The sequence below is a fragment of the Zootermopsis nevadensis genome, unplaced genomic scaffold (assembly GCF_977971745.1).
Source record: "Zootermopsis nevadensis isolate Lab colony 2312 unplaced genomic scaffold, Znev_1.0 Znev_ptg000061l, whole genome shotgun sequence".
Taxonomy (NCBI): Eukaryota; Metazoa; Arthropoda; class Insecta; order Blattodea; family Termopsidae; genus Zootermopsis; species Zootermopsis nevadensis.
Genome location: NW_028259192.1, coordinates 3,221,909 through 3,249,638, shown reverse-complemented (window position 1 = coordinate 3,249,638; position 27,730 = coordinate 3,221,909). Strand labels below are relative to the sequence as shown.

At 36.0% G+C, this 27,730-nt stretch overlaps 1 protein-coding gene across 1 annotated transcript; it reads right to left on the bottom strand.

Annotated features, from left to right (window-relative positions):
• Positions 1-27,517, bottom strand: Cmtr1 (Cap methyltransferase 1). Its single transcript, XM_022072144.2, has 19 exons — positions 27,043-27,517; positions 25,663-25,746; positions 23,642-23,707; positions 22,032-22,189; positions 17,781-17,936; positions 16,503-16,670; positions 15,402-15,569; positions 13,717-13,909; positions 12,118-12,236; positions 10,778-10,874; positions 9,908-10,040; positions 7,838-8,026; positions 6,928-7,133; positions 6,140-6,268; positions 4,720-4,930; positions 4,081-4,197; positions 3,280-3,389; positions 2,348-2,462; positions 1-1,795 (listed from the first exon to the last, which is right to left on the bottom strand). Exons 1-19 carry the CDS (start codon positions 27,077-27,079, stop codon positions 1,648-1,650), a joined length of 2,604 nt encoding a protein of 867 aa, XP_021927836.1. The 5' UTR covers positions 27,080-27,517; the 3' UTR covers positions 1-1,647.
• Between the last annotated feature and the right edge of the window lie 213 nt (positions 27,518-27,730).

Here is a 27,730-nt window from a genome sequence, read left to right as displayed (position 1 = left end):
TGTTTTTACATTAATGTTTATTCACAAAGAGACAGGAAAAGAAACAAACTTAACTTCTAAATGGCAGGATGCAATCTCTGAACATCTCTACCCAGCTTTCACCTGAATGAACAGTAAACAAAACCAAAAACTCTGTAGAATGCAATACGGAAAATTGTTTGCAATGTTCATTAAAAAAAAAAACTCTTGGATATTTCAAATACTGTATCTTTATACTATGGTATAATTATATTGAAAGTGAACAATTAAAACCCAATTACAACTGTAGTATAACAAACAGAAAATGTGACAGCAGAGAAGATGGAAACATGGTAATCAATTAATTTATTCACATGAGACAGAAAAATCACATCTTGCATACCAAAAGGGTACTGAAGCACTAGAGCAGGATATACAGATACCAACTAAGGCAAATGAAAAATTCTAGTAATGTTTTTGTTGGCCCATATTATATGACTGAAGTCTGCGTAAACATATATGGTTAAAGGGAAATAGAAAGGCCTTAAATGGCAACTTTATATATTAGGAACTATCCAGTAGTGCAAAAATCTAATGCAACATTCACTGCTGAACAGAAAATTGATCATCATTTAGTGCAGTGATTCCCAAACTATGCTCCCTCAGAACACTGGTGTTCCATGAGTTGGAACAAGGTGTTCAACAATTTAAAGGGAGGAATGGTAGTCCTTATCCAATTCAAAATTAAATGATAATTATTCTAATTTGTTCAGAAGTATAGCACACCATATTTATCACTAGTAACATTGTTCCTAATTTGAAGGATAACAAAAAAACACATTTGTGCCATGTTCTGCAGACAGCACCATTATGTCCAAGTGCTCTGTCAATGGAAAAAAGTATAGGAACCACCGATTTAACAAAATTTCAAGTAAAGAAGGTTCAAAAACTTTCAGTATATCACGGATGGGCATGTCTGCTGTAACAGTACATTTAGCATCAGTGCTGATAATTTTTAGTAGAGGTTAACCGAGTTAAATTTCATCAGAATCAGACAAATCATTATGAACTTGAAAAACAAGATACTTTTTTTTCATTTGGCACTACCATTTGAGAGTCCACCTGTTGAACTCCAGTGACTACCATAAGGTCCCAGTCCCTAAACAACTGCCATTTATTTAAGACACAAAGTTACTGATGGGATAATCAGTAAGGATCTACTATACATATCATGACTGGTTGTAGTACTATGGCAGTTTGACATTCCTTCCATCATACTGTATGTTGGCAACAATGACAAATTAATGTGGCAAAACAGAAAATCTGCTAGAAAAATTTTATGTATATATTCAATACCATATTTAATCAAAACACGCCTACAGTCAAATTTTAGACTGTACAGACATCTAGAACAACTGGTCCTGCCAACTATAACATTGGTGCTGTTCCCAGTATTTCTGAATACAACATTAATGGAAGGAGTTATTGTAATATATCTGAAATTATATGATTCCTTGATGACATTACTTAAAATACTCACCCACAAGTAGAACTCTGTGGGCCTGTTAAATACTTTCTAAAACAATGAATGTGCCACCACATGCAATGATTTCTGTTGTAATATTTGTGTAGGCATGATTCAAAAAACAAACGACTTGCTATCTGTTAAACTGTCACTTGATACTCGTCTCATCTCATTTCTGTTCTGTGGATGCACTTCCTGTGGACAAAAGATAAAAGCTGGTCCCTCTGCAGTTTACCTTGTTCTGCTGTGTGGGAATCATGAACTTTGACACCTTGTTCCCACCACCAGATATGTCGATTCTTAAAACAATTCCTGCAATGTCAAAAATTGAAATGAATTTCTTCACAACATGTGGGTCATAAACATAAATAAGACTAAGTAACGTCTGCCGATGGAGTCCAATTTATCAGTTCTTGTGTTTCAATTCTTTGCTCATTTCCATTATTACAGTTGTGGTCTTTGGAGTATTCTAGCATCCTCCTGACAAAGAAGTTAAAGAGATGGAAGTGGGATTTTGTTGACTCCCAACTACAGAATAATGAAAATAAAGGCTGATAAAAGATTAAAGCTTAATTTAGACTCTGAATCACAGAAAGATTCTGCTACTCCCCACATTCTTTAAGCTTTGACACTCACAAAGGTGAAGGCATTCATAATAATTTACAGTTGACTAGACCAATCATCATGGCAGTCCAGTACATGATTCAAAAACATTTCAGTTAATGCAATAATACAGTTAAAAAAATTTCATAATCTGTTAGTAAACTCTTAAGTGTGTGCTCTGGCTAACACAAGTGCAGGCAGCATCTACAGCCTGAGTGTAAATTCTGGTTTTCAATTAAAGAGTTACAACTATCTACTTACAAGGTACTGGAACATGCTTCTTTGGGGCGATCTTTGTCAAATTTAGAATCCTTTTTGAACGGACTAAAATAATAGTGAAGATGAGTACTACGGCTCATGTGCCTCATCCAAGGTTCTGAAAGACAGATCACATCATACATTGATTACTAATATGAAAAATATACTGAGGTCTGATGTCTTGCAACAAGAGAGTTATGCCTGTCTTCATGAGAGAGCTTCCCATGTCTGCAAGTTCTCATGTTTTCCACTGACATCACACTTCCCTTCTGTTTCTCTATTAAAGTTATGTTCTGCAAATTCAAAAAACTAAATTATGTTGCAAAAAGATTCCATAGTAATTATACACACTTTACTTGCGCTAGTGCAGTTAATAAAACATGCAGTTGCAACCAGGACTGACTTGAAATGTGAAAGGGATAATTTCTGGAAATAAATGGCGTCACAAGCAAGCATATGAATCACAAACTACACTGACTGAAAAACATTTGCATGGTGACAAAAATGCTAATGGCGGCCTATATATGCACCACTACTTCTTCCATATTCATGCAGAGGAACTTATTTCTTTATAGTTTAATTAACAATGCTTTCAGTATCTAGAACATATAATGTCAGATGACAGGGAGTAACGAACTGTAAAGGATGCAGAAGGAAGTGGTCACAGCCTAATTTAAGGTGCAATCCAGGCATATGCCTGGAGGAAAAGAGGTAAACCATGAAAAACCACAGTCAGGATAACTGGTCTCCAGGCCAAGATTTGAACCAGGAACCTCCCGAACAAGAAGCAGCAGAGCTAACCACTCAACTGTTCGGTGTGGAGGAATTCATAAGATACACACATTCACTGTATACAACAAACAGTTGCATTTTATTCACTAAATAACAAGTTATGTTAAATGAACACACAGCTTCTTGAATATGTTTTATCATACCCTGAGTTGCCTTCAAGAACATCAGTCCATGTGGTAAGAAGAATCTGTCACCAGTTTCATATGCCAGGCGATAACTGCCTCCTGTTCCTTTGATCATTCGTTGATTTAACCTATGCAAAGAAAAGGTTTTATGACTATTAACATAATAACAAAACTGTGTCTTATTCTAGGTAAAATACATTTCTTCTACTCATTAATGCACTAATACTCCTTTGAGGGGGAAGGAGAAGTTTAAACTGCTCCAACAGAATTAATCATTGTGACCAGCAATCCTAATGATTACAAATATCTATTATAAAACATAACCACAACCAGTAACATGATAGACACACAAATCTGCAATGTGAGAGTAACACTAGTCCCACATAAATACTGGGTCTTAACCAATGTGTACTAACAGGTCTTCGAGAAGTAATATCTCAGATGGAATGATAATTACAGAAAATGTTTTCCAGTTTCCAAGTTCATAAATAATAATTGCCCCATTTCTCAGACAAATTATCAAATAAAAGGTGGCAGTGCCAATGCAAATGTCATGAGACTGAAGGGAATACACATGCAGAAATGCCACATGGTAGTAGCTGAAGACTCTCTGTTACCAATTTGATAAACTGTTCACACATCAAAATTAAACCACTAATTATTAATGTCACATGATTCTACACCAGCTGGTGAATTTACAGAAAACCACCACAGATAACATCTGGTAGAAATCAGACACACGCTCCAATATATCTGAAAAATTCAGTGAACTAACCAACAGACCATCATGTGATGATACTATTTAAGTGTATTACATACTTGTCAAATATTTCCTCAACAAATTCCAGGTCATACAGCTTCTTCACATGGATAGATGTGAGGTCTAACCTGCTATCCTTGTTAAGGGCTTCTGCAAACTGGGAGCACAGTTTGTTTCTGAAAATTCCAAACTTTTCTCATTAACTTTTTAAAACAAATTTACTGATAACAAACACATTCAAAAATAATATTTTTTAAATTAATTTTATTATGATATTCAGATAGCAAATCATATTAAAATTAAATTTATTTTCTTTATTTTAGTACCAGTTTGAGGAACCACATGCAGTGAAAGTCTTAACTCTTTAATGTGAACCCAAACTGAATCTGCTCAATTAATTTTACCGATCTTCTCTTTTATCGATATCTTAAAACTGACTGTGTCTAGAACATTTCTCTTAGAAATAAAATGGTGGACAGATAATAAAGCTAATAAGTGTTACTGTGTTTTATGAAACACACTTAAATATTCCAAGTTAATATTCAAACATACGAAACGATACAAAGAAAAATGAAGGAAACAATACAAAACTGGAAGATGAACACCTCTCAAGAACACCTATTTCAGGATTTGATTAACAGCCCTCTGGACAGTGAAAACAGATATGCTACCTAGGCATGAGTCACCAATGAATATACCTTAATGTGAGATGTTCTCCTGATATATCTATGCCTCCAAGAAAGATGGCATCAATGATGTGCAGTGTTGTGAACTTGCACTGTGACCTGCCTTCACCCCTGAGTTCCATCACTATTTCTCCATACAGAAGTGTATCTGGACTCAGTTCCAGGTGATCTACTTTGAGCCACCGATTGCCATCAAGCCTGAACACTCTGTTGCGCCCCAAACCTGTAAGTAACCAGATGACATGACAAATCTTAAAAAGAAAAGACCAGTAATTTGTTATTCTAATAAAACAGAACCTAACCGAAAAGTTTCAAACCCTGATGATTATGCAGATGACCACAAAACAAACAAAAACACAATGAAATACGAAGTTCTGAGAAGAACTTTATGATTCTCACCTTTCTTCAGATATTTAAATTTATATAGTAAAGCTAACCTAAAGGGAAGGAATAACCTAGGGTACCTAACAGTAGATGACAGGATAATATCAAAAGCAAAAGGTGTGAAGATATGAACTCGATTAAAATGACACAGGACAGGGTCCAGTGGTGGGCTCTTGTAAAACTCCAGGTTCCACAGAACTTTCTTGACAAGCTGAATGATTATTAACCTGTTGTAAGGACTACTCCATGGAGTAAATTAGTAAGGCTAACAGAAATTATGTATTAATAAATTACAGTAATACATTTCTGTACATACGGCCACTAGTGTAGATTCTCTGCACAATAATGTTCACAAATAAAACATAAAAGTTAGGCATGTTTATATGTTTGTAATGTTTAGCGTACAAAAATATGTTTCTTCAAAAATTTTTTGGTATTTTTGATGATTACTGGAAGGGTTAAAGAAGAAATAACAAAAGAATAAAAATGCAGAAAAATTTTACCAATTAGCCAGGACCTATTCTAGAAATGCCTAAGGAGAAAATACAGATCAAATGCAGTAGAAAACAACAAAATTAAGTACGCAATTTGAAATTCTCACATCAGTAAAGAGGTTGATGTTCATCTTCTGGGTAATAACAGTGTGAACTTGCAGATGGAAGCAGTATGATCCTCCCATTGGTATCTACCTACAAGTCCACATGACATTACTACCCAGAACACCAACATCAAAAATAAAATTAACACCTTTTTACCTACATCTCCTGTCTCTATCCAGAACATATCACAGTCAGCGCTGATCTGCATGAGTAAACCACATTTTGCAACTGTTTACTCAATTTCCATTTCCCTCTTTTCCACTCCTCATATAGTAATTATAGCTTATATGAATGTATACTTTGTAATATTAGTTACACAGTGATTCATAAAACAAACTATTACTGCTGGAGACAAAACTAAAACCTATGTTTGATGTTATCATGGGGTTAAGAACCATTAAACTTAATATGGAATGAGACGTCACATAAAATGTTTTCAACTGTTTTACCGAGGTAAAATGAACAGTCCTTCTTGTCCCGAGAGCTTCCTAGAACAATGCAGTGCCAATCATACACTGATTTGAAGACATGTTCAAGAATTTCAGGTCCCAACTCAGACTCCTTCGCAGACAGAAGCCCTAAAACAAGTGCCATAGTCATTAACAAGAATAAGAAAATTGCTTCTTTAAAGGTTTGTGACAATGACTCTTTCCTTGCCTCGTAACTATATTTTTTATTGTTTGTTACATGAGTAAATTTGATATTAACAGCATTTAAAGAGTTTGCTCTACCATCCTTTTCAGGTGACTGGTACTGATACTTGAGAATCATGAGGCTGATGTGGCCTCCAATGCACAAAATTCGTATCATGTTTCATGAAAATCTAACAACTGGTTTAAAATTGAATGTGGTAATACATGGACACATACAAACAACATGGTGATTATGTATGACTACTTCCTTTCCTTAAAACAGCAAAGCAGGACAAAATGGCTAATGCCATGGATAATGTCGAACATAAATGCAGTGTCACAAAAATGTATAACTGCTGGGACTGACATATTGTTTTCAATATAACTAATAACAGCTTCAAAAATATCATTAAGTAGCAAATATCCACCATAAACAGAATTTAATCTACAACTGCCTTTGAAATTAGTCTTGCAGCACAGAAATTGCAGTAATAAGAATTATTTGTTGATATTGCAATTTTAAAAAAAAAAATCCATAGCATTTTCTCTATATTCAGATCTTCTGAGACTGGCCTCTAATGGTTAACACAAAAATTCTCTCCCACCTGAAGGACCAGCTTTGATTTTCTTGAGAATATCATCACACTTTGTTTCAGGAGCAACTCTGGGGGGAGCAGTTCGCACTTTGTCAGGCACTTCCCAGTAACTTAAACACTGACGCTTCATCTCTGCTTGCTGTGTCTCGACTAGATTAGTATCCCGACAGAATGCAGCTATCTTCACTAGATTCACAACTTGTCGCTCTCCCAGGCTGTGAAAAATAATACTAATTAATGTTCACATACGATGTAACATAAACTGATATACTTCAATACCCATGCCAGTTTTACATTAAATTAACAGTACATAGTAGTGAAAGGGCAATTAACATTTATATCCTAATACCAAACTCACTTCATGGTCAAGAACAATCAGGTATTCCATGACTCTAAACTGCTGGCCTTTTTCAAGTTGACTTATTCTATTCTCATTTAATTATGGTTGCCAGACCATACAATGCACCTTTTATAATACAAAATAATACAGAAAGACAAGATCATGTAGGAAGCATGGTTCAAACACGAAATGAATACTAATACTGCTTATAAATTCTTATTGAAATTCACTTACAGTATCTAGGCTTAGATGGGAGGACAACATTAAAACAGAATTTCCAAATCTAGGTTGTAAAGATGTGAACCTGGATAAATTTACACTTAAAATTATTCACTATTTTGACTTTTTCCATCATCCTTGTTTAAAAGAAGAAACCATGACGTTTTGAAAACTGGGTCTGTTTCCGTCTTCAGGGGTGAGGTACCAAGTCAGTCTAGATAGTGAATAATTTTAAGCGTAATCCACCATTGTCAGAACCCTTTAGAATTGGATGAATTTAGTTTGGAAGTAATGCATATTTTGCTTTAAATCACAAAGAGAAGCCCATATAAAATTCAATTTAAACAATATCTAGCTTACCTGTTATTTGAACATACTATGTAGTTAAAGAAATTATCATCGGAGGTTAGAACTTCAAGGGGTACCACCTCCACAATATCCCTGTTTGAATTTGAAGCTGAACTAAATTTGCACAGCAACTCATTTACATGATACAAGTAGTCAGCAATATCCTTACAGTCTTCTCGCTTCCATTGGCAAATTATGTACCTGTAACATATTGTGATGTTACAGTGGCTGCAAAACATTTTGCCCTTTGGAGAAGACAGAAAAGGACCAACTCCATGTCATGTGAGGTTTGTTTAATAAGTACCAGGGACAACTTTGCTTTACACTACTTTTAGCACCAGAAATGACCCAGGTCATGTTATGTAAATTTATCTCTCTTTGGTCACCTGGATCAACATGGACCAAAAGACACTAAAACATGGTTCATGATTCAGTTGTTCAAATAAATATCTGCTACTGAAAATGGCTGCCTTCTAGGTTGTTGCGCCATGCAGTCTGGTAGAAGTACATCAGACTACACGGTGCAACAACCCAGAATTCGACCATCTTCAGACTCTCCACCATGAAAACCACAAATCCTATAAATATCTGCTACTGATATATTGATTCAAACAAAGCATTTAGGCTTCATCTAATAATGTATTTTTAAGCAGCTTCATATTCTAATGCTCTGACTACTATTTTTAATCTTTCATAAACTTACTACTGACCAATATTACACAACCACAGATGTTATGTCTGAAACATACATTTTCCATTGATGTTTTCCTGACAGCCCTTGAATCACTGTAAAGTTTCATGATCCGAAACAGCAGGTCTGGACACAGAGGCTAAAGGAAAAATCCTCTGTCCTCGTTGGGAATCGAACCCCAGTCGTCCAGCCTGTAGCTAGTCACTACACTGACTGAGCTATACCAGCTCTTTTTATTAATATACACATCAAATAATAACATGGCCAGGCCACAATCCTGATAAAGGCCTATATTAATGTAAATGAGGGTATGGACAACTTTTACCTGATTAGTTATTAAAGCAACATTAATTTTTCCATATAGAGACATTATATCAGTTACTGGTTCTGTTGGTATTTCATGGCTTTCTAGATACTTGCTATGATATTCCGCAATCAGCTCCATTGTAAATTTGTTCATAATTAAAAACAGCAGATACAGACATGATAAACTGTCTCCTTTTCTCCAATATCTGTTTTAAATTAAAGCAGTATATGTACAGGATATACCCTTACAGAATTCACACTATTCCTCAGCCATCAGTTCTTTAGTAGTTGGTTATAACAAATTTCTGTAGTATGAAAATCAAATCAAAATATGACTTCTAGCGACCATGAATCTAAGACAATGTATGAACTACAGAGGTTTTGTATTGTCAAATGGGATATGACTATTAATTGTCACTGGGAGGGAAGAAAACAATCGTGAGCTCTATTAAAGTATATTACTGCAAGCCATTATGTCAGTGAAGTGACTGGTTACAGGCTGGAGGCTACAGTTAAACTCTTACCATAGGCAGAGGTTACTCTTTACAACCACACACAAACCAGCTTTGGGACTCACCTAACTTCCTATGTAATGTATACCAGGGGGACAGAGTGGTCACAGCATGAAGCTGACCACTCACCAATGTCTATAATGCCTGGAGCTATAACTACATATTCCCATAATGCCCTGATGGTGTGGTACTTAAGCACCAGGAATATTTTACCTGACAATTGCAATTTCTTGTAAGGACACGGGTTTGGCTCACAGACTACTTTTAAATAACACAATAATCTATCAGCAGAGAGGTTACTTAGCATCAGGGAAGATGATTATGGACAATGAACTGAGACATAAGAAAACCATCCAAACTAGTTGCCAAACCAAAACTGTATCTAGGTATCTACCAATTAAACTAAAATATTTTACTGCTGACAAAATCTACTTGGTTTATGAGAAGCAGCGAAACTGCAAGTGTTGCTATGTGAGAAATTAATTTGACTATTTAATTCAGAAATAATTATTCATTCAAAAACAGTTACACTTTATAACTGTTCACATGCCTGTCCAAAAAGCAAATATTTACCTTTCGGAATTTGCCGGGCGGCTTGTATTAGGTTTGTGGATACTAATCCTCTGAAACGATTTGTACATGAGGTACACCAATCCCACACTGAATGGAGTGAACAGGTCAAACAGTTTGCACACAAAGTTACCACCTGCAAAGAAATTTGACAATACTTGGTTAAAAAGCAGTGTCAGTGAATATAACAAAAATATTGCATTCCTATTCAGATATATTGTATGTGTCTTACACCCAATTTGAGAAAGTGATGGGTGCAAATACGGCTGTTTTACATAGAAATGCTGACTGAACAGCTACAGCCACAAGCATTTTATTGATGGTGGATCTATCTAGCAACGCATGATTTCTTTGTGAAGTGCACATGCTAGGTATAGCCAAAAAATGTCAACAGTAAACTTTTATCCAGAATTAATATATACTTAAATATTCAAAAGTACTACTATGCCCTTGATAAGGCCAATGACATTTTTCTGTTTATCACTACATGCAAAATAGATCTACAGACCATTCAGTATCCTCTCCAATATATGCCAAGAGTTTTTCTCATTCCAGGACTGAGATTCTATGGTCCTCCATATCCCTTATGCCTTCATGACATGTTACTAAGAACAGCAATAAAGTTTATTTCACCTTCAGTTTCTACCTTCTTACTATTATTTCCATTACATTATTACTAGTATCAGTAAGTATTATTGTGAAAGTAATATGAAATTGGTTGCTGTTTAAAGAACATGGAGTCTAGTAATTAGGTTGCTAGCTTTAATGCCTCTGGACATACATTCTATGACAGAATTTCCTCCAAAATGAACGTAATAGTTATTTCATTGTGACTCAAATGCATCCAAAAATTTAACAAGAACATCTGTTTACCTTTTCTCACAATTAACAAGGCTACCAGGAACTGGCACAAGTATAGCTGTTTTGACAATATCTCCTGGATGTTTTCTTTTCCGTCTACTGAGAAACCCTGCGAAACAGATTCCCATTATATAATAGCATGTCATGTGTTTAGAAAAATTAATAAAACTCTGTATTTTGCAAGTACAGTTCTGTAATGGAACATCAAATTAAAAAGTTGATATTTCAGGTTCTCGTAGCGAGTATGAAAATGAATGTCTTCTGGGATCTTGCATCATGTAGTCTGGTAGAAGTTTACCGATGTTTCTGAGGTGTTTGCTGCCTGCAGGATAATAACTCTGCCATGCACCCTATAATAAGATATACAATTTGGTCGATATACACAGAAACATTACCTCTTCCTTTGCAAATATATACTTTCATATACAACCTAGAACATTTCATACAAATTAAATTACACAGTATTAACACAAGGAATAATAACCATCTTCATAGACCAACTTCCAGCCATTCATGCTTTCACAAAGCTGCCACCAAAATCATCTACAGTCTACCACCTAGTCTCAAAACTATTTTGGATAAAAAGGAGACATTTAAAGCAGAATTAAAACAGTCACACACCTTTTATTCTGTTAATTAATTTCTATACCCAAAGAGGACTCATAATCCTTTTAGGGGTCTTGTACTTATACATGCTGCTGTAGAGCACTGAATTAAGTAACACTTTAATATTTTTGCCAAACCTTTATCATTTGTAAAACTTCACCAATATTTTAGATTGCACTCATGTACATGTTTTGTACTTCATGACTTATTCCATATCCTTGGTATGACTAACTTCTGGATTCATGAAGTTTGTGTGTGCATGTGTGAGTGTATTGGCAAAGACAGTCTTCAAGACATTTCTACTCTGTATCAATGTGGTTAAACACATAAGAAAACTTAAGAATTTATGAGGTTAAGGACTATGAACTAATCCAGGAACACACAATGTATCACAGAATTAGTTAAAATTATACAGTGGGCTAACTACCTAACATCACAGACCCATGCAGACTTGATGGGACTTGCTTTTAACACTAAAATAAAATAGTACCACCACAAAGATTTTGATTCATCGCCCTGATGGTTGAGGCAGTAAGGACCTCTGAAATGTCGGTAAACATCTACCAGACTACACGGCGCAACAACCCAGAAGACAGCAATCTTCAGACTGATCATGAAAACCTCAAATCCTACTTAGTACCACCACCATCACACATACATCACATGCAAAACAAAAGTCAACATGTTTAGGCCTTATTAAATGCGTTAAGTGTGCTGCAATGTATAATATACTATGCTCTACTTACACCATCAGCCATCATAAAATGTACACCTATGTTGTGAGTGTGATCCATTACAAACTTTGAAAAATCTGTTATGTTATCAGGTTTATAGATATCTCCATCTCCATCCACCCCATTATGGCCTGCAAGGAATATGAAAACTTCAGAAACAAAGTTAAGTCTTGTATTCATGAGCAAAGTAGTCACAGTATATACACACTTTTACCCTGAAATGAATGTACGATTATAATTATTAATTAATTAGTTATGTTGTTTCAATTTAATAAGTTACACAGCACTGCACAAGATGTCAAGACAGTCAAGAATGGTGAAGAGGGAAGATTTGGTAGCAGTCATGGCCCATTTGAAGGCATGAAGAACTAAGAAAAATTACAAAAACCTCCATCAGGATACCCAGTTTCCAGGTGATTCTGAAATTAGGGCACAAATATTACACAGAATCTGTGGATTTTTTTAAACAGCATAGAACAGTCAGCTTCAGAAATATCAAGACATGCTTCTTTTACACTGATCTAAGGACTAAATTGAAAAAGCAGGAAGAACTTGTAAAAATCGAGTTTTGCATTCCTAATTAGAGTAAATGGCTGTGAATTTCTCTGGAATGAGATATAACTTATGAGACCAATATTAATATTATACATTCCACTTTTTCCAATTGGCTGTTCTCCTAATTTCCAAAGGGAAAGAACATATGATTATTATCCTAACCTCAGATGTGGTAAGTAATTTTGTCTTATGCTAAGACATCACTATTCAGAATTATATAAGGTGAGATTCTGTTTATATTTCACAGAACAATACTTAGGATAGTGCGCTTCTGTTCATTATAAAATCATTAACCAGGACAAAAAACTATATGTGCTGCAATTCTACCAAGTTTTTAAAGTCACAATCTAGTAAAGTGAATGTAACAGTTGTGTGGCTAGCACTCCTGCTTCATTTCAGGAGGTCCTGTGTTCGAATCTTGTCACAGAGGCTGACAATCCTGAGGTTTTCCAAAGCATTCTCTAAGCCATTACTGCTGAATTCCACACCCTTTCCAGTTCACCATTCATGTAACCATTCAACACTGTGAAACTTCTGCAGTTGATAAAGTGTCATTAAATAATCCAAAATTCAACCCATTAAAATCTAGCAAGAAGAAATTATTGAAAACTAAAATCAAGGCACAGTAACCTTGATGCATCTCATATCTAGCAATACAACAAAGAGAATCATATTCATATTCATTATTTTCAAACTGTATAGAATTTTTAATATTCTGAAAGGTAAAATTTGCATTTTGTAGGATTTATTCATTTATACTGCATTACTACAATACAACCTTCACAGCAGGCAGCCAAATTCTTAATTTTATGTAACACGTCATAAATAAAGATAATTATGTTTATCCTACAGCATTGAATAAGAAATTTGTAGTTTAATATGGCTATAAATAAATGACAGTGACTATTAGCTATATAGAAAGCATACACGCTAAAAAATAAATCTTATCCTAATGACACTGCACTACACAAATCAGCTGGTGTAAGAGACATGTGCTTAAGTATCACTCTGTACTGTGCTATCACAACTTACAAGCACCAAAGGTAACATACTGACCATAATGCGGTTCAAATGTTTCACATGGACCAGCATAAAAATCCTGTAGGCGAAAATCATTCTCATGTTTAAGAGTAAATCCAAATCCCTTTGCCTTCCAGGATCGGCGCCACAGAACATATTCTGAGAAACCACCTGGGCCTGCACATACATCTGCAAAGTACAGTAAGTCACTGGGACCTACCACTTCTTCCTGTAATATCAAGAATCAACTGATAACACCTTCACTCTACTTACAATCCTGGATGGAATCAATATAATGGTAGAAGTTACAACTGCTGCTTCATATATGACAGACCCTGGATTGTAACCACAATCTGGAGGCTGGCAATCCCAACCCACATCATAGTTCATCCTCAATTCTGCCAGGTTCAAAACCATGTTCAAAACATGAAGCTTGCACTAACATGACAGCCCCGTGACAACTTCAAATTGTTCAAACTACATGGCAGCACTATGCAGACCAACAAAAATGCAATTTCATAGCTTTAACAATAAAAACTGTAAACCGTGGAAAGAGATGTTGAGGCTGAGAAAAAATCTCAGGTCAGTAACACTTCTAATAGTGAGGAATAGCAAATGTCCTAAGAGCTTAAGTGGTACTGTCAAATTATTTATAACTTGGACCATTTCACCTCTAAACTTACATTATATGCCACAGGAATGCAGGTATAAGTTAACACTGTTGCGTTTTCAACTTACACCATTTAAGCTTTGATCAGCTCAAATAATGATACAAATCAAGAAGTTCTATACTCAAGAGTTGAGCCATATGTGGAATCAGAAATGAAATCCTGCCTAAGAACCAAGGGTGATAATAAATGTACTGGCTGGTCATGCCTGACACCTAGCTCCAGCATGGTCAAAAATAGTTCATAACAAAGGTACAATAATCAAAAGCCATCAAATAAGCTTGCCTATGTGTTCATAACAAGTGAAAACTGTGACTGGCCAACTGGAAATTATGTTGTGCATACCACTTATAAATTTACACTGCTCGTAAATCATAATTACAATGTTTATGCAATTGGTGAACCAATTTGAATTAATGACTGGCAAGGGAAAATGGGAAGTGTTCAGAAAGAAAGCTGCCCAAATATCGTTGTATCTACAACAAATTCCATATGGATTGAATCAAAGCCTACATAGTATGAAGTATGTAAAAAATTGTATGTCCCAATTGAATAAAAATTTACTTGGATATTATCCATCGTCTAGTAATAAAACGTAAAAAACGTAAAACGACGTTTCGGAGATGGGGCTCTATCTCCGTCTTCAGGTTCCTACTCAGTTGGGCCCATTAGATAGAGCTAATCTCTATCTCCGGACAAATTAAAAAGTGAAAGTGCCAGAATAAAAAGGCATTACCACACCATCCATCCGTGGGACGTAAAAGAATAGTATGTAGAAAACAAAATTCATAAACACGAATAAAGCCAGAAGACAAAAACTCACAAAAGGTGGGAATAAATACACATGAATATTAAGTTTTAGATTGTATGTCCCAGTTTACAATTTTATATTTAATGCAAACCTGTAGACAACATACATAAAATTTAACATGATGACAAAATTGTTTTCAAACTTGCAGCTTCCCAGGAAGAGGTATTAGTTTAAAGAATGTGGCTCTTTAGTTTGTATGGTACTAATCTCTTCAAAAATATGGATAATGCTGGAATACTTACATTGTGTTCACCTTTTGGTTTCGTGAACATAAAATCAAAAACTCTGTCCATGTTAGCCATTTTCATAGCTGCTCGATTCAGAAAGAATGCACCTCTAATTGTTTCAAATGGATTAGACCTCGTTCTAGCCCTTTGCATTTCTTCCGGCTGGAGTTTATCAAACACACTCTGCAACAGACCGAGAAGCGTTACACGCAGAGCTTTACGAGATACATAAAATAAAAGGATATTAATAGGCATTAGCAAATGGATACAGATAGTAACACACTTATATTATGCAAAGGCATACAGAACCCATAAAAACAATAATTTATTATGAAATTTTAAGTGTTAAACAGACTGTAACTTCATTTCTTGTTTTGAAGACAAAATATCCAGCGGACCTATCACTAACAACACTCCTAAACTTTGCTAATTTTTGCAATGTTTATTTTACAAATGGTAAAATTGTGTAGACACAACTATACGCTATGTTACCAGTCCTTAATACAATGTGCTACTGAAAAAAAGAATCAATAAATGGAAATTATTAAATTTAAAAGGTGTACTGTTCAGAGTGCACTAATATTCCAAAGGAGTTCTTCACAGATCACACAGGTCATCATTGCAATTCGATGTGTGGGGAGTAATGTTGCATCATATGTTATTCTCACACATTATGATTCCATGATGCAACAATGTTCCAACAATGACCAAAGATCATTCTCATACTGTGATCTGAGGTCCTACTGTGCAAGAATAGGACCCAACCAATTTTTGAAAAAAATAAAAATAAAGAATGAGGCAGACAGACACATGGACAGGCCATTAAGGTATTTTTCATTCATGTTACAGCACGAAGGACACCTAAAAAGTACATGTCCAATATTTTAACTACTGTACTTCTACACAACACAATAAACCACAACAAGACAAATGTTTACAATACATCAACAAAAAATAATTAACAATTAAAAAAATACCAAAAAAGGGCCACATATCACTCAATATTATGAAACAATATGAATGTAAACTATAATTTTGAATACACAGTACTAGCAGTGTGTAAGTACTTACGTATAAGTAGTCAAATAATATTGGTATACTTTCCTTTTTCCTTACCTTAGAATCAAGTACATTCTTTAGTAAATTTGGATCACAGAAATTTGTTTCATCATCAATTGTTTCTTTTTTGCTTCCTTCTTTGATCCATGCATGGAGTACATCCTGTGTCAAAGTTTCATGCGACATGTCTTCAAGCCATGAGACAGTTTCTTCAACTGATATCACCTGTAATGTAAGATATCATAAGTGAATAGAAAAGTAATGTGCTATCAGTCACATTTCATCTACATAACCAGATGTTGCCAAGTCACTGTAAATCCAACAAAAAACAGTTTCTGGAAACAAATAGATGGTTTTAAATAATCAGAATACATGTAAACTCTAAAAGTTTACTATTAAAAATGGTTAAAGTATATTCCACACAAAACTGCTGTGTTGATTTCAGATTAATTCAAAGCTGAGCACAATTTCTACTCTATTCACTCAGTAATTTTACAAACAATTTTGGGAGGAACAAGTAACTTCCAGACACTTGGTCTTTGCCAGATGAGATATGCCCATGGAACAGTTGTCTTTTCAACATCCCTGAGTTGGCTGACACTGTCAGCTTCCCAGGTGGTATGCCAGAACTGCTGGCTCCCTGCTGAGAGGAATCAACTTTCAAATGGAAGCTCTGAGTTATAAAGCTCTTTAGTTGGTCGCCATAATCAAAGCCTCCATGCAGATCCCTGGGTGTTTAGTATCTTGAACTTATAAAGAGTATAGTTAGCTGTATAACTAGTTGAATTAAAACCGAAGAAACACAAAATAGTTTTTTATTAGCAAATCATATGCAGTGTAGAATGATGTGTAAATAAATTATGTAAAATTAATCTGTTTTCTTTTCAAAATGTTTATGCTTTGTACTTCCACCACAGATTAACTTCAAAGAATAATTTAAAACAGTTTCATAGCTACAAGATCTAAACTCGACCCACTCTGAGCTTGGAGCTTGCAAGCTTTCCAAGGCTCAGACTCAACATCAGCTCAGACATAAAATGACTGAGCTACACATCTGTAAATGAAAGTAATGATTAAAACAAAAATCATTACAAAAGTTTTCTTAAAAAATGTTCTCACCTATAACTGAACATATAGTACTAGTTAAATATCTTAACTACAACCATTTTGTTTGGACAATTATGAAGGTACAGTAGAAGAACTAACACTGAATCGTAACACAAGTCCTTAAAACGTCACCGACATACAGTCCAACACATATTTTTATTTATAACACTACAGGTAACAAGGTGGATGGTGTAACTTTATTATGTTTATGAATAAGTGATAGCTAACCTCAAGATTACTATTCCATTTAAGGGTCGCAGCTTCTAGTCCTTTTATGTGTAAACCCAAACCTCGTCTGCCACGATGAAGAGACATCTCTACTGGATCTACTCTACCCTGGCCATGCTTTCCCAAGCCATGACCCGCCCTGTAGCCCATTCGCTCCTGCAAGAATCAAGCAACACAAATTCACAACACTCCCACAATAAAATAAACAGACAGCAGTATAAATGGAATATATCGCGCTTTAAGCATCTGACAAAAAATCACACAAGTCTATCACATAATAATCTTAGTTCCCAAGATGAAGGCCAGATAAGCTGTATTAGACCATGTCTGAAAGTTCAGATTCAGAACAAAGTTTATTGAATTCAGCAATGACAGTGAAAAGTCTGTATATGTTTACATGCTGACACATTACTGAATGACAATGATGATGATGACAGGGTAGAGACTGGCAAGACACATCAAATTATAATGGCTTTTGATCAAGTAGTACAGCAGGAAAAAATATAAATAATATTTTTAAAAATGTTAAACTATTTTCTATACAGGATTTTTAGGAGACAAAGTAACCAAGACCAACTATTATGCATAAAAACTTTAAAAGTGCTGTGGGGAGGTTCAGCTTTAGAAACATGTGACGGTGGATGAAATTTATGGTGTGCCTGGGGGTATTTATGTGCAAATTACTGTGTTGAATTATTTCCTGAGTATTGAGAGGATTACTACACCAACATGAATTACTAACTAACTAACTAACTAACTAGATGGCTTACCGAACCCGAAGGTTCATCACCGAATTAACCAAAGCCCTCCACCGGACCCTGTCCTGGGCCAACAACATCCAGTTTCCTTCAACTCCTATCTCCCATAGATCCCGCCTGAGATTATCCTCCCATCTACGTCTAGGTCTCCCCAGCGGTCTCTTCCCTTCAGGTTTCCCAACCAGTACCCGGTGCACACCTCTTGTCCCATCCATGCGCGCTACATGTCCCGCCCATCTCACTCTTCTCGACTTAATCACCCTCACAATACTGGGGGAGCAGTACAGATTTTTAAGCTCGTCATTGTGCAGTTTTCTCCACGCCCCATCGTCTTCCCTCTTAGGCCCAAATATCCTCCTCAACACCCGATTCTCAAACACCTGCAATCTGTGTTCCTCCCTCTGAGTGAGAGACCATGTTTCGCACCCATACAAAACAACAGGCAAGATTATTGTTTTGTATACTTTAATTTTCAGGTTCTTAGAAATCAGACGGGAAGACAAAATATTTTGGACTGAGAAGTAGCAAGCATTTCCGGAATTTAGTCTCCTCCTAACTTCCTCACAAGTATCATTTTGATTTGTTATTGTTGTTCCCAAATATTTGAACTTTGTAACCCTTTCAAAGGATTTATTAGCTACCCTAAGATAATTTTGCCCGCCTGTCTTCTGATGACGAGATACTAACATGTACTTAGTTTTTTCTGAATTTACTTCCAGCCCCACTTGTCTACCAGCCTCTAGTAAAACTTCTGCGTTCCTCTTTATTGTATTTATATCGTCCCCCAATAAATTAACATCATCAGCATATGCCAATAGCTGATGTGTCCCGTTCAATTGCAAACCCTCCTGCCTACCTTGGACCTTCCTGATGGCGTATTCTAGCGCAAAGTTAAAGAGCAAGGGAGACAAAGCATCTCCTTGTTTTAGACCGTTCTTGATGAGGAATGTCTCAGATACATATTTACCTACTCGAATTTTGCTGCAGGTTTCATTTAAGCACATTTTTATTAGACCCACTAGCTTCTTTGGTATACCAAATTCAATAAGAATATTATATAGCACTTCTCTCTTCACAGAGTCATAGGCTTTTTTGAAATCTATAAATAACTGATGTACAGTCCCACCGAACTCCCATTTTTTCTCTAGTATCTGACGAATGCAAAAGATCTGATCAATCGTTGATCTGTTTCGTCTGAACCCACACTGATGATCCCCAATAGTTTCATTCGCATATGGGGTTAATCTTGCCAAAAGAATGTTGGATAGAATTTTGTATGAGGTTGATAGCAGCGATATTCCTCGGTAATTACCACACTCAGTCTTGTCCCCCTTCTTATAAATAGGAATAATTATGGATTCCTTCCATTGATGTGGCATCTCTTCCTTATCCCAAATTAACTGAATAAGCTTATGGATCCTCATATGCAACCCTTTGCCACCTGCTTTAATTAATTCGGCCGGAATCTGATCAATTCCTGGAGATTTATAACTTTTCAACTTCCCAATGGCTAGTTCCACTTCATCTAAGCTAGGTTCTGGCACCAACAGTTCAGCTGTATGCATTTTAATCTGTCTAATATCACCAGTATTATGAACATTTAAGAGCTCGCTAAAGAAATTTTTCCACCTATTCACAATTTTTATTGGATCTGCAAGCAAATTGCCACTATCATCCTTTACCAAATTAGTCTGGGGTTGATATCCTTTCTTAAAGTTATTAATGCCTCTGTACAGGTCTCTGATGTTTTTTTCCTTATTATTTGTCTCAAGTTCAGCAATTTTGCCCTTCAGGTATTCCCTTTTCTTAGTCCTAAAGGTTCTACTAGCCTCACGTCTCACGTTACATAGATTATCCGCATTTGTTTTGTTTGGGTTCTGCAACCATTGAAATTTTGTTTGCTTCCTTCGATCTATTAATTTTGAACATTCTTCATCAAACCACGGTTTATTTTGCTTTCTCCTGTAGTATCCTAGTTTCTCTTTTGCTGAAATTTTGATGCAGTTTCTGACATTTTCCCACTCCCTGTTGATGTCCACACTTTCATTATCCTCATTTGTCTCTAAAATTTGAAACCTATTCGAAATTTCAACTTGATATTGTTCCTTTGCCTCTCCCTCACTTAATTTTTTCAAATCAAATCTTTCTGTGTCAAAATTTTGTTTAGTTCGTCTACTTACTGAAAGCCGCTCCCTCACTTTTGCTACCACCAGATAATGATCAGTGTCGCAATCTGCTCCTCTGAATGATCTCACATCAATTACATTTGTCTGCCTTCTCTTATCTACTAAAACATGATCTATTTGATTGTGTGTTCTGCCATCTGGGGAAGTCCAAGTGTATTTATGAACATCACGGTGTGGAAATTTTGTACTTTTTACAATTAAATCTTTTGACGTAGCGAAGGTCACTGCTCTGACGCCATTATCATTACTAAGTGCATGGAGACTCTCGCTGCCTATTGTGGGTTTGAAGACATCCTCCCTCCCAATTTTTGCATTGAAATCTCCTAGCAGAATTTTCATGTGATACTTGCCAAATGTATCAAATACTGATTCCAATTCTTCATAAAAGCTATCCTTGATATCATCGCTTTTGTCTTCAGTTGGGGCATGAACATTAAGGACAATGATGTCGCACCAACGTCCTTCCAAAATTACGTAAGACAACCTGTCACTAACAAATTCTACTCTCTTAACTGCTGCCCTAATTCTGCTATGAACAAAAAAACCCGTCCCTAGCTGATGATTGTCATTCCCCTTTCCATAGAAAAATGTAAAATTGTCCACTGGGATCGTGCCCTCCCCCTCCCATCGCACTTCCTGCACTGCCACTAAGTCTAACTTATAATTCCCTAATTCCCTACACACTGATTTCAGTGCCCCAGCCCTATAGAGGCTCCTAATGTTCCAGGTACCAAATCTCATGTCCTTTTTCAATTGCCGTGGTCGTGCCAAAGAGTCCGTCCTGATCCGAGGCTTGGTTGATTTTTTCGTAACACATATTTTTTTTAAAGGTGAAAGGTTGTTAGCCCTACACCCAACCCCCAACCTGGAGGACCAGGGTATCACTCTTAGTCTAGCGCATCTCCTTAGACCTGTCCGGCTTGGGTGACCCTACCATGAGCCGAAGCTCAGGCCGGCATAGCCCTAAGGGTCATTTGAGCACGCAAGCCTCCTCACCCGGCAGATTGCCTTCGACAAGGTGGTGATACCTTCGAGAAGGACATGAATTACTAAGCAAATGTAAATCACATCCTCAAATTTTGTAGAAAATACAAGGCTTTCCCACAAAATTAGAACAAAATCTGTTTAAAATTGTAATTTACAGTCACTTCAATCTAAGCAATTTTTTTTTATAAATTATAGTGCCTCCATCTTTGTGGTCATATTATTTATGTGATTTAAGTACTTTGAGATCAATGAAAATTGTTAGAAAATTATTTTGATACTTATTTCAGATTAATACTTCTGCAGCATTTAATGATACTGACCATCATCTTCTGACCCTTGGGGTCAAAAAAGCTTTCAGATTTGGCAAGCTTCACCATGTTGTCCATTAAATTTGTCTCAGTATGCTGGACTGGACTGTCTTCATCATCACTCAGTTGAAAATCATCAACTGGCAGGCTGTGGTCTGTGCTGCTCCGATCTGGAACACGCACGATGCATGTTACTTTTAAAGAGAAAAACAACTAACAATTATTTTATTGCCCATGCATCAAGGGAAGTCCACTGGGAGTGGGGTGGGCATAAACAGCAAAGCTGTACTAGTTCAGAAGACATGTGTCCACCTCTACAGCACCATTTGTATACACAATGCACTGCACTACTGGAGTACATTGTTTTTAAATAGGAATAGATGGAGTGTGCTTGTGCAGTAAGATCAAAGTCTTCTCCCGCACCTACTTCCCAGCGGACTTCTCTTAGCATGTGGACAATAAGATAACAAAATATATTACAACCCTATACAGGTTGCTAACAAACAGTAGTCAATTTTCAATTAAATATAAGAACTGTATTGTATATCATACAATACTTAATGTGAGAACAGGGTTTTATACAGAATGAAGTGGTACAGGTTCAGTGTCGGGGACAAATTAATACGTTTTCTTTATAACCTAAATAAGTTACACAATACAGTTTTGGTTCCAAACTTTGTCAGCAGCACAGCTTATTTGTAAATATATAAAAGAATAAACACATTTTTTTGACTGATTTTCAATAAAAACCAAAAAAAATTCTAGTTATTTTTTGAGTGAGATGTGAACATGCTTGAGTATAAAAGTCCACAAATGACAAACATCAATACACGTTTTTACATAAACATATTCATCCCAAAAGTAAATTATGGCAACTGATGTCCAGCATGACTTCATAAGACATGAATTTTCATATTTTAAAACTATGAAATGAGAAGAAATATACAGTATAACAACACTACACCACCAACTTTCCTTCAACACATAAAACTTTTAAGTGATACAGTTTTACATGTTTCTCAAGTGCCCTTCTTTGTAATTTTTGTTTTTTTATTAATGTAGTTTCATTGCATACATCTTATTTCTGTTTCACTTCATGATTTTAAATCTAAACTGCTGCTAACACTACATGATTATGTATGCCATCATTGACACTATTTATGTCCATCATGTTTAACACTGCTGACAAGCATTTTCAAAATATATCTTCCTGATGAGACAAGTGTACTATGCCATTAAAACATTCTACAGTTCTCCCAAAGATGTCAGATTACAGAATTTGGACAAAAATGCTTCAACAGTAACATATAACACTGGTGGCACGGAAATGGCCAAAACTTCTACATAAGAATGTAGCACTTAAATGGTTGATAAGACAGAAAAATACTGGCACACATTCATGTACCTAGCAGAATTTTAACCTGCAATAACAATGTTCAAGTAGTCAAAGGCCATGTGCACCTTATGCCATGCAGCCAGTGTAACTGATGTGGGAAATCTCTCACGTTCCAAACTGAAGAAACTGAATCATTAAAAAAATTCAGCAATACATATATCAATTTAAGCTCACTAAAGATAATATTTACCATTCTCTAGGATAAATTGTGTGTTTGTAATTTTACCTGTTCCATCCAAATTACGCACGCGCTTCCTCGGAGGCTCAAGAGAACTTTCATCTTCACTGCTCTCTGAAAAATAGATACTAATCAACAGAATCTTTCATGAATTCATAGACAAATTCAGAACTGATATTTATCTGATTAGTATTTCAGATAAATAATCATTCAGCTGATGTAATGATAAAGGAACATGATAATGTGAAGACTAGTCTATCCTGGACTTTAGAGAGCGATAGGAATGTATGAGACATATATTTATGTCTAATTCAGATGTGCTGTCAAAGACGAGGCAGCTCACTCAATATAGTGACTAGGCTATGACTGAATGACAAGAATTCAATTACCAGCAAAGCAGGATTTCTCCTCTTTTCCAAAACATCAAGATTGGCTCTGGGGCTCACCCAGCCTCCTATTCAATGGGTGACAGGGGCTGTTTCCCTGGGGATTAAGTGGCCAGCATGTGAAGCTGACCGCTCACCTCCATCTAGGTCAGAGATTAAGAGTGAGTGAAGCTATACATCCACTCCCTCATATGTCTGCATAGCATTCGTTCTGTTCTTCACCTTCTCATGAGCCATTATGCTACATACGTAAGTCATAAGTTTATAACTGAGGTCGCTACAGTCAAAAACTGTATGAAAATAGGACCAATTCTTAATTGTTATGGGGTTATGGATGATTGTTGTTAAAAAATAAGAGAAAGCAAAGAAGTAACTGGTAAAGTCTTTATTAATAAATTTACAGTAACTATTCGAAATGACCACAAGTATCTGGTAAAATTTTATTCATTTAATCATTCATAGATTTACAGTAACTTTAAATGACCATCTTCAGCCTAAATACACATCTCGATTTGTCTGTGGATCACATGTGTAGCTCACGTTAGTTCATTACAATTGTCTTTTCTAAAGGTTGCAGTATCCAAAATGTGACACAGCAGCGCACTTTGTGTTTTGATTTTCTGCTGGAACACCATTTCTTTCATGCACCGCAACAGACAAAAACCTTGAGAATGTAGATCGAGGTACCTGGCAGCATGAGTCACATAGAAATATCGTAACTTCAGGAATTTATAACCGAGATCATTCATATGAACATAGGTCTGATTCTTAACAGCTAAGGACATCTAAATTTACAGCATGCATATGTGTGACCTACAACTGAACCAACAGTAACTGATCAAACCTAACTAACAATGCAGTTTATTGTTGTGTCTAACAGCATGCCAAATATGCTGATATGGTGTACGTATATGGATTCTGAGATGGGAACAGTATTGCTGTTGTTGCTGCACACCAACAAGAAGGCACGTATCCACATCACATACAGTGTGTTCAGCACCTTGAACATGAAGATCATGCTCTACGGCTAAAATTTTACAACTGGCTCATTGTTGATCAACAATTGCATCGATACATCTTCTTCTGTAATAAGGCTCAATTTATCAGCAACAGTATCAACAACTTTTATAGTTCACGTGTCAGAAATTAATCCTCACGCCACTGTGAAAAGTAATTTTCAACACTGGTTCAGTGACAATGTGCGGTGTAGTATTCTCTGCAAGTCTTATTGGTCTTTTCATCTTCAAACGCTGTCTTGCAGGTGACATCTATGATTTCTCTAAGACAGGCTGCTGTCATTGCAATTTACCTTTGGCAACATGTCTATGTATGTACTTCCAACATGATGAAGCTCCTTCACATTACAGCCATGTGGTTAAAATGCACCTCAGTGATTGTTTCACTGGCTGATGGATCAGTCATGGTAGTGCATAAAATTGGCCACCAAGGTCTCCTAACCTAAACCCTTCAGATTTTTATGTGGGGATGCATGAATAAGGTGGTGTACCAGAAAAGGCAACACATAAGATGCACTGCTCTGTCGTAAACGGCACTCACAATGGACTAATGAGAGCTTCACACATGATCTGCAGATGAGCTGAGATGTGTACTGATACCAAGCATGGTCATTTTGAAGGTGATATGTACTGTTCTGATGGATAAATTTGGTATCTGTAATATTACCCGTTCCATCGAGAATAAATTCAGAGTGCAGTCGCTTCCTTGATGGCTCTGACTCTACAACAGAACTTTCATCTTCACTGCTGTCTGAAAAATAGATATCAACAGAATCTGCTCATAAATTCAATACTGGTAAATGCTGAAATATTTATCTGATTAGTATTTCAGATTAGTATTCTGTCAGCTAATGTAGTCATTAAGGGACACACAATATTATAAAAACTGGGCTTAAGTTATCCATGTAACAGATATATTTATGTCTGATCCTGATGTGCTGTCAGAATCAGGGGCAGACTGAGCAGTTAGTGACCAAGCTATAGTCTGGATAACCAGGGTTTGATTCCCAACAGAGCACAGATTTTCTCTTTTCCAGAACATCCAGACTGTCTCTGGGGCCCACCAAATGGATATGATGGGCTCTTTCCCTGGAGATGAAGTGGCCAGTATGTGAACTTGACTGCTTATCTCCATTTAGTGCTGAGGACAAGAATGAGTGAAGCTTTTCACCCACTCCCTTCACTCCATGGCATGGTATTTACTTCAGCCTCTGAGACAACTTCATCTTCTGATGTGATGTCATGTTAATTTTATTTTACAAAGGAGTTTGTGGGATAGTCACAAGTGTTGAAAAGCCAAAACATTAAGAGAGGATTCACACTGAGGTCAAGTAAAATAAGGAATGGGACAAAATTAATATAGAATGTTTTGTATGGAAAATTTCTCACAATGGCCACCATGCATTAGATTAATTTGTTATCAGCTTGTCAAGAAATGGAACACATTCTTTTAATATGAAGCCAAATGAAAGCAAAATAACAATGTCTGAAGTAAAAATAATATTAAAGAACGGCATGCTAGTTGTTCTGGAATTGGTTAACTAATCTGACTAGCAAAGTGCCTTTCCATCCTCTCTAAGATCTGATCTTAACACAATGTACTTCACACACTTTCACAGTCATAATGTATGGCACAATCTTTGGGGAATCCAGTAATAAAGTTTCCTTCTTGCTAAGGAAAACAATCAGTATCATGGCAGCTGCTCAAAGCAGCAAGTCATGTGGAAAATTCTTTTAAGAGAATTAGCATTTTACCAATTGCCTAAATATATATTTTCTTTAATGACAATTAAAACATATAAATGCGGACCAATCCGAAAACCGACAGGTTAACGTTCTGGTAAACAAGGCAAGTCATATACCTGTACATTGCTGTACATTTAAGAACACTTGTCTGATATTGTCCATGTTGATCACACATGTATTTATAATTGGTTCATGCATATTTTTATTTTTATTATTTATATAATACAATAACACATATCAAATTAAAACTGTAGTTGTAAACCATCCAAGTACAGGCAGGAAAAGATATAAATTAAGTTACCACTAAGTCTTGTTCCTTGCAGTTCAAAATTCGACATTTTCACAAACACGTGAAGTCGAATATGAATGCTATCGTGTTATAAACACAACGTAAAACGTCGATTTGTTCAGCAAATTTATATGCACTTGTCAACATTTAAAAAAAACAACCAGTGTGAGACACGCAACAACGGCATACGAAATAAACAATCAATGCTACGAATAGGAAATCGATTACGAACTATCGAATATGAACTAAAATTATACGAAGAACGAAAAATATGATTGAGGTGGAAAATTGGCAATCCAATCACTAAACTGTAACTTAAACGATGTCGTTCGGTACAAGATTAGTAATATAGTATTGTGGCGGAAAGGACTCGAAGATAAATTTGTCGATGATGAAGATCTCGACGTCAAGCACAGATAAAAAAGATAATATTATGCATCCTTTTCCAAATATTATAACAGCGATAAAATCACGGATACAGCGTCACATAGAGTCGAGACCATTAGCGTTATCAGTGGCCAAGATGAAGCCACTTTTGGTACAGCTAAGTGCGGGTTGGCACCATTTATTCTGCCGCGCTCCTCTTATAGCAGCTACTTGCCCCTTTTCATTTACTCCAACTACGACAGTTTGTAGTCTGATTCTGTGATTTCTTCTACAGTTGCAGCACTTAGTCTGATGCTGATGGCTGACATATCTC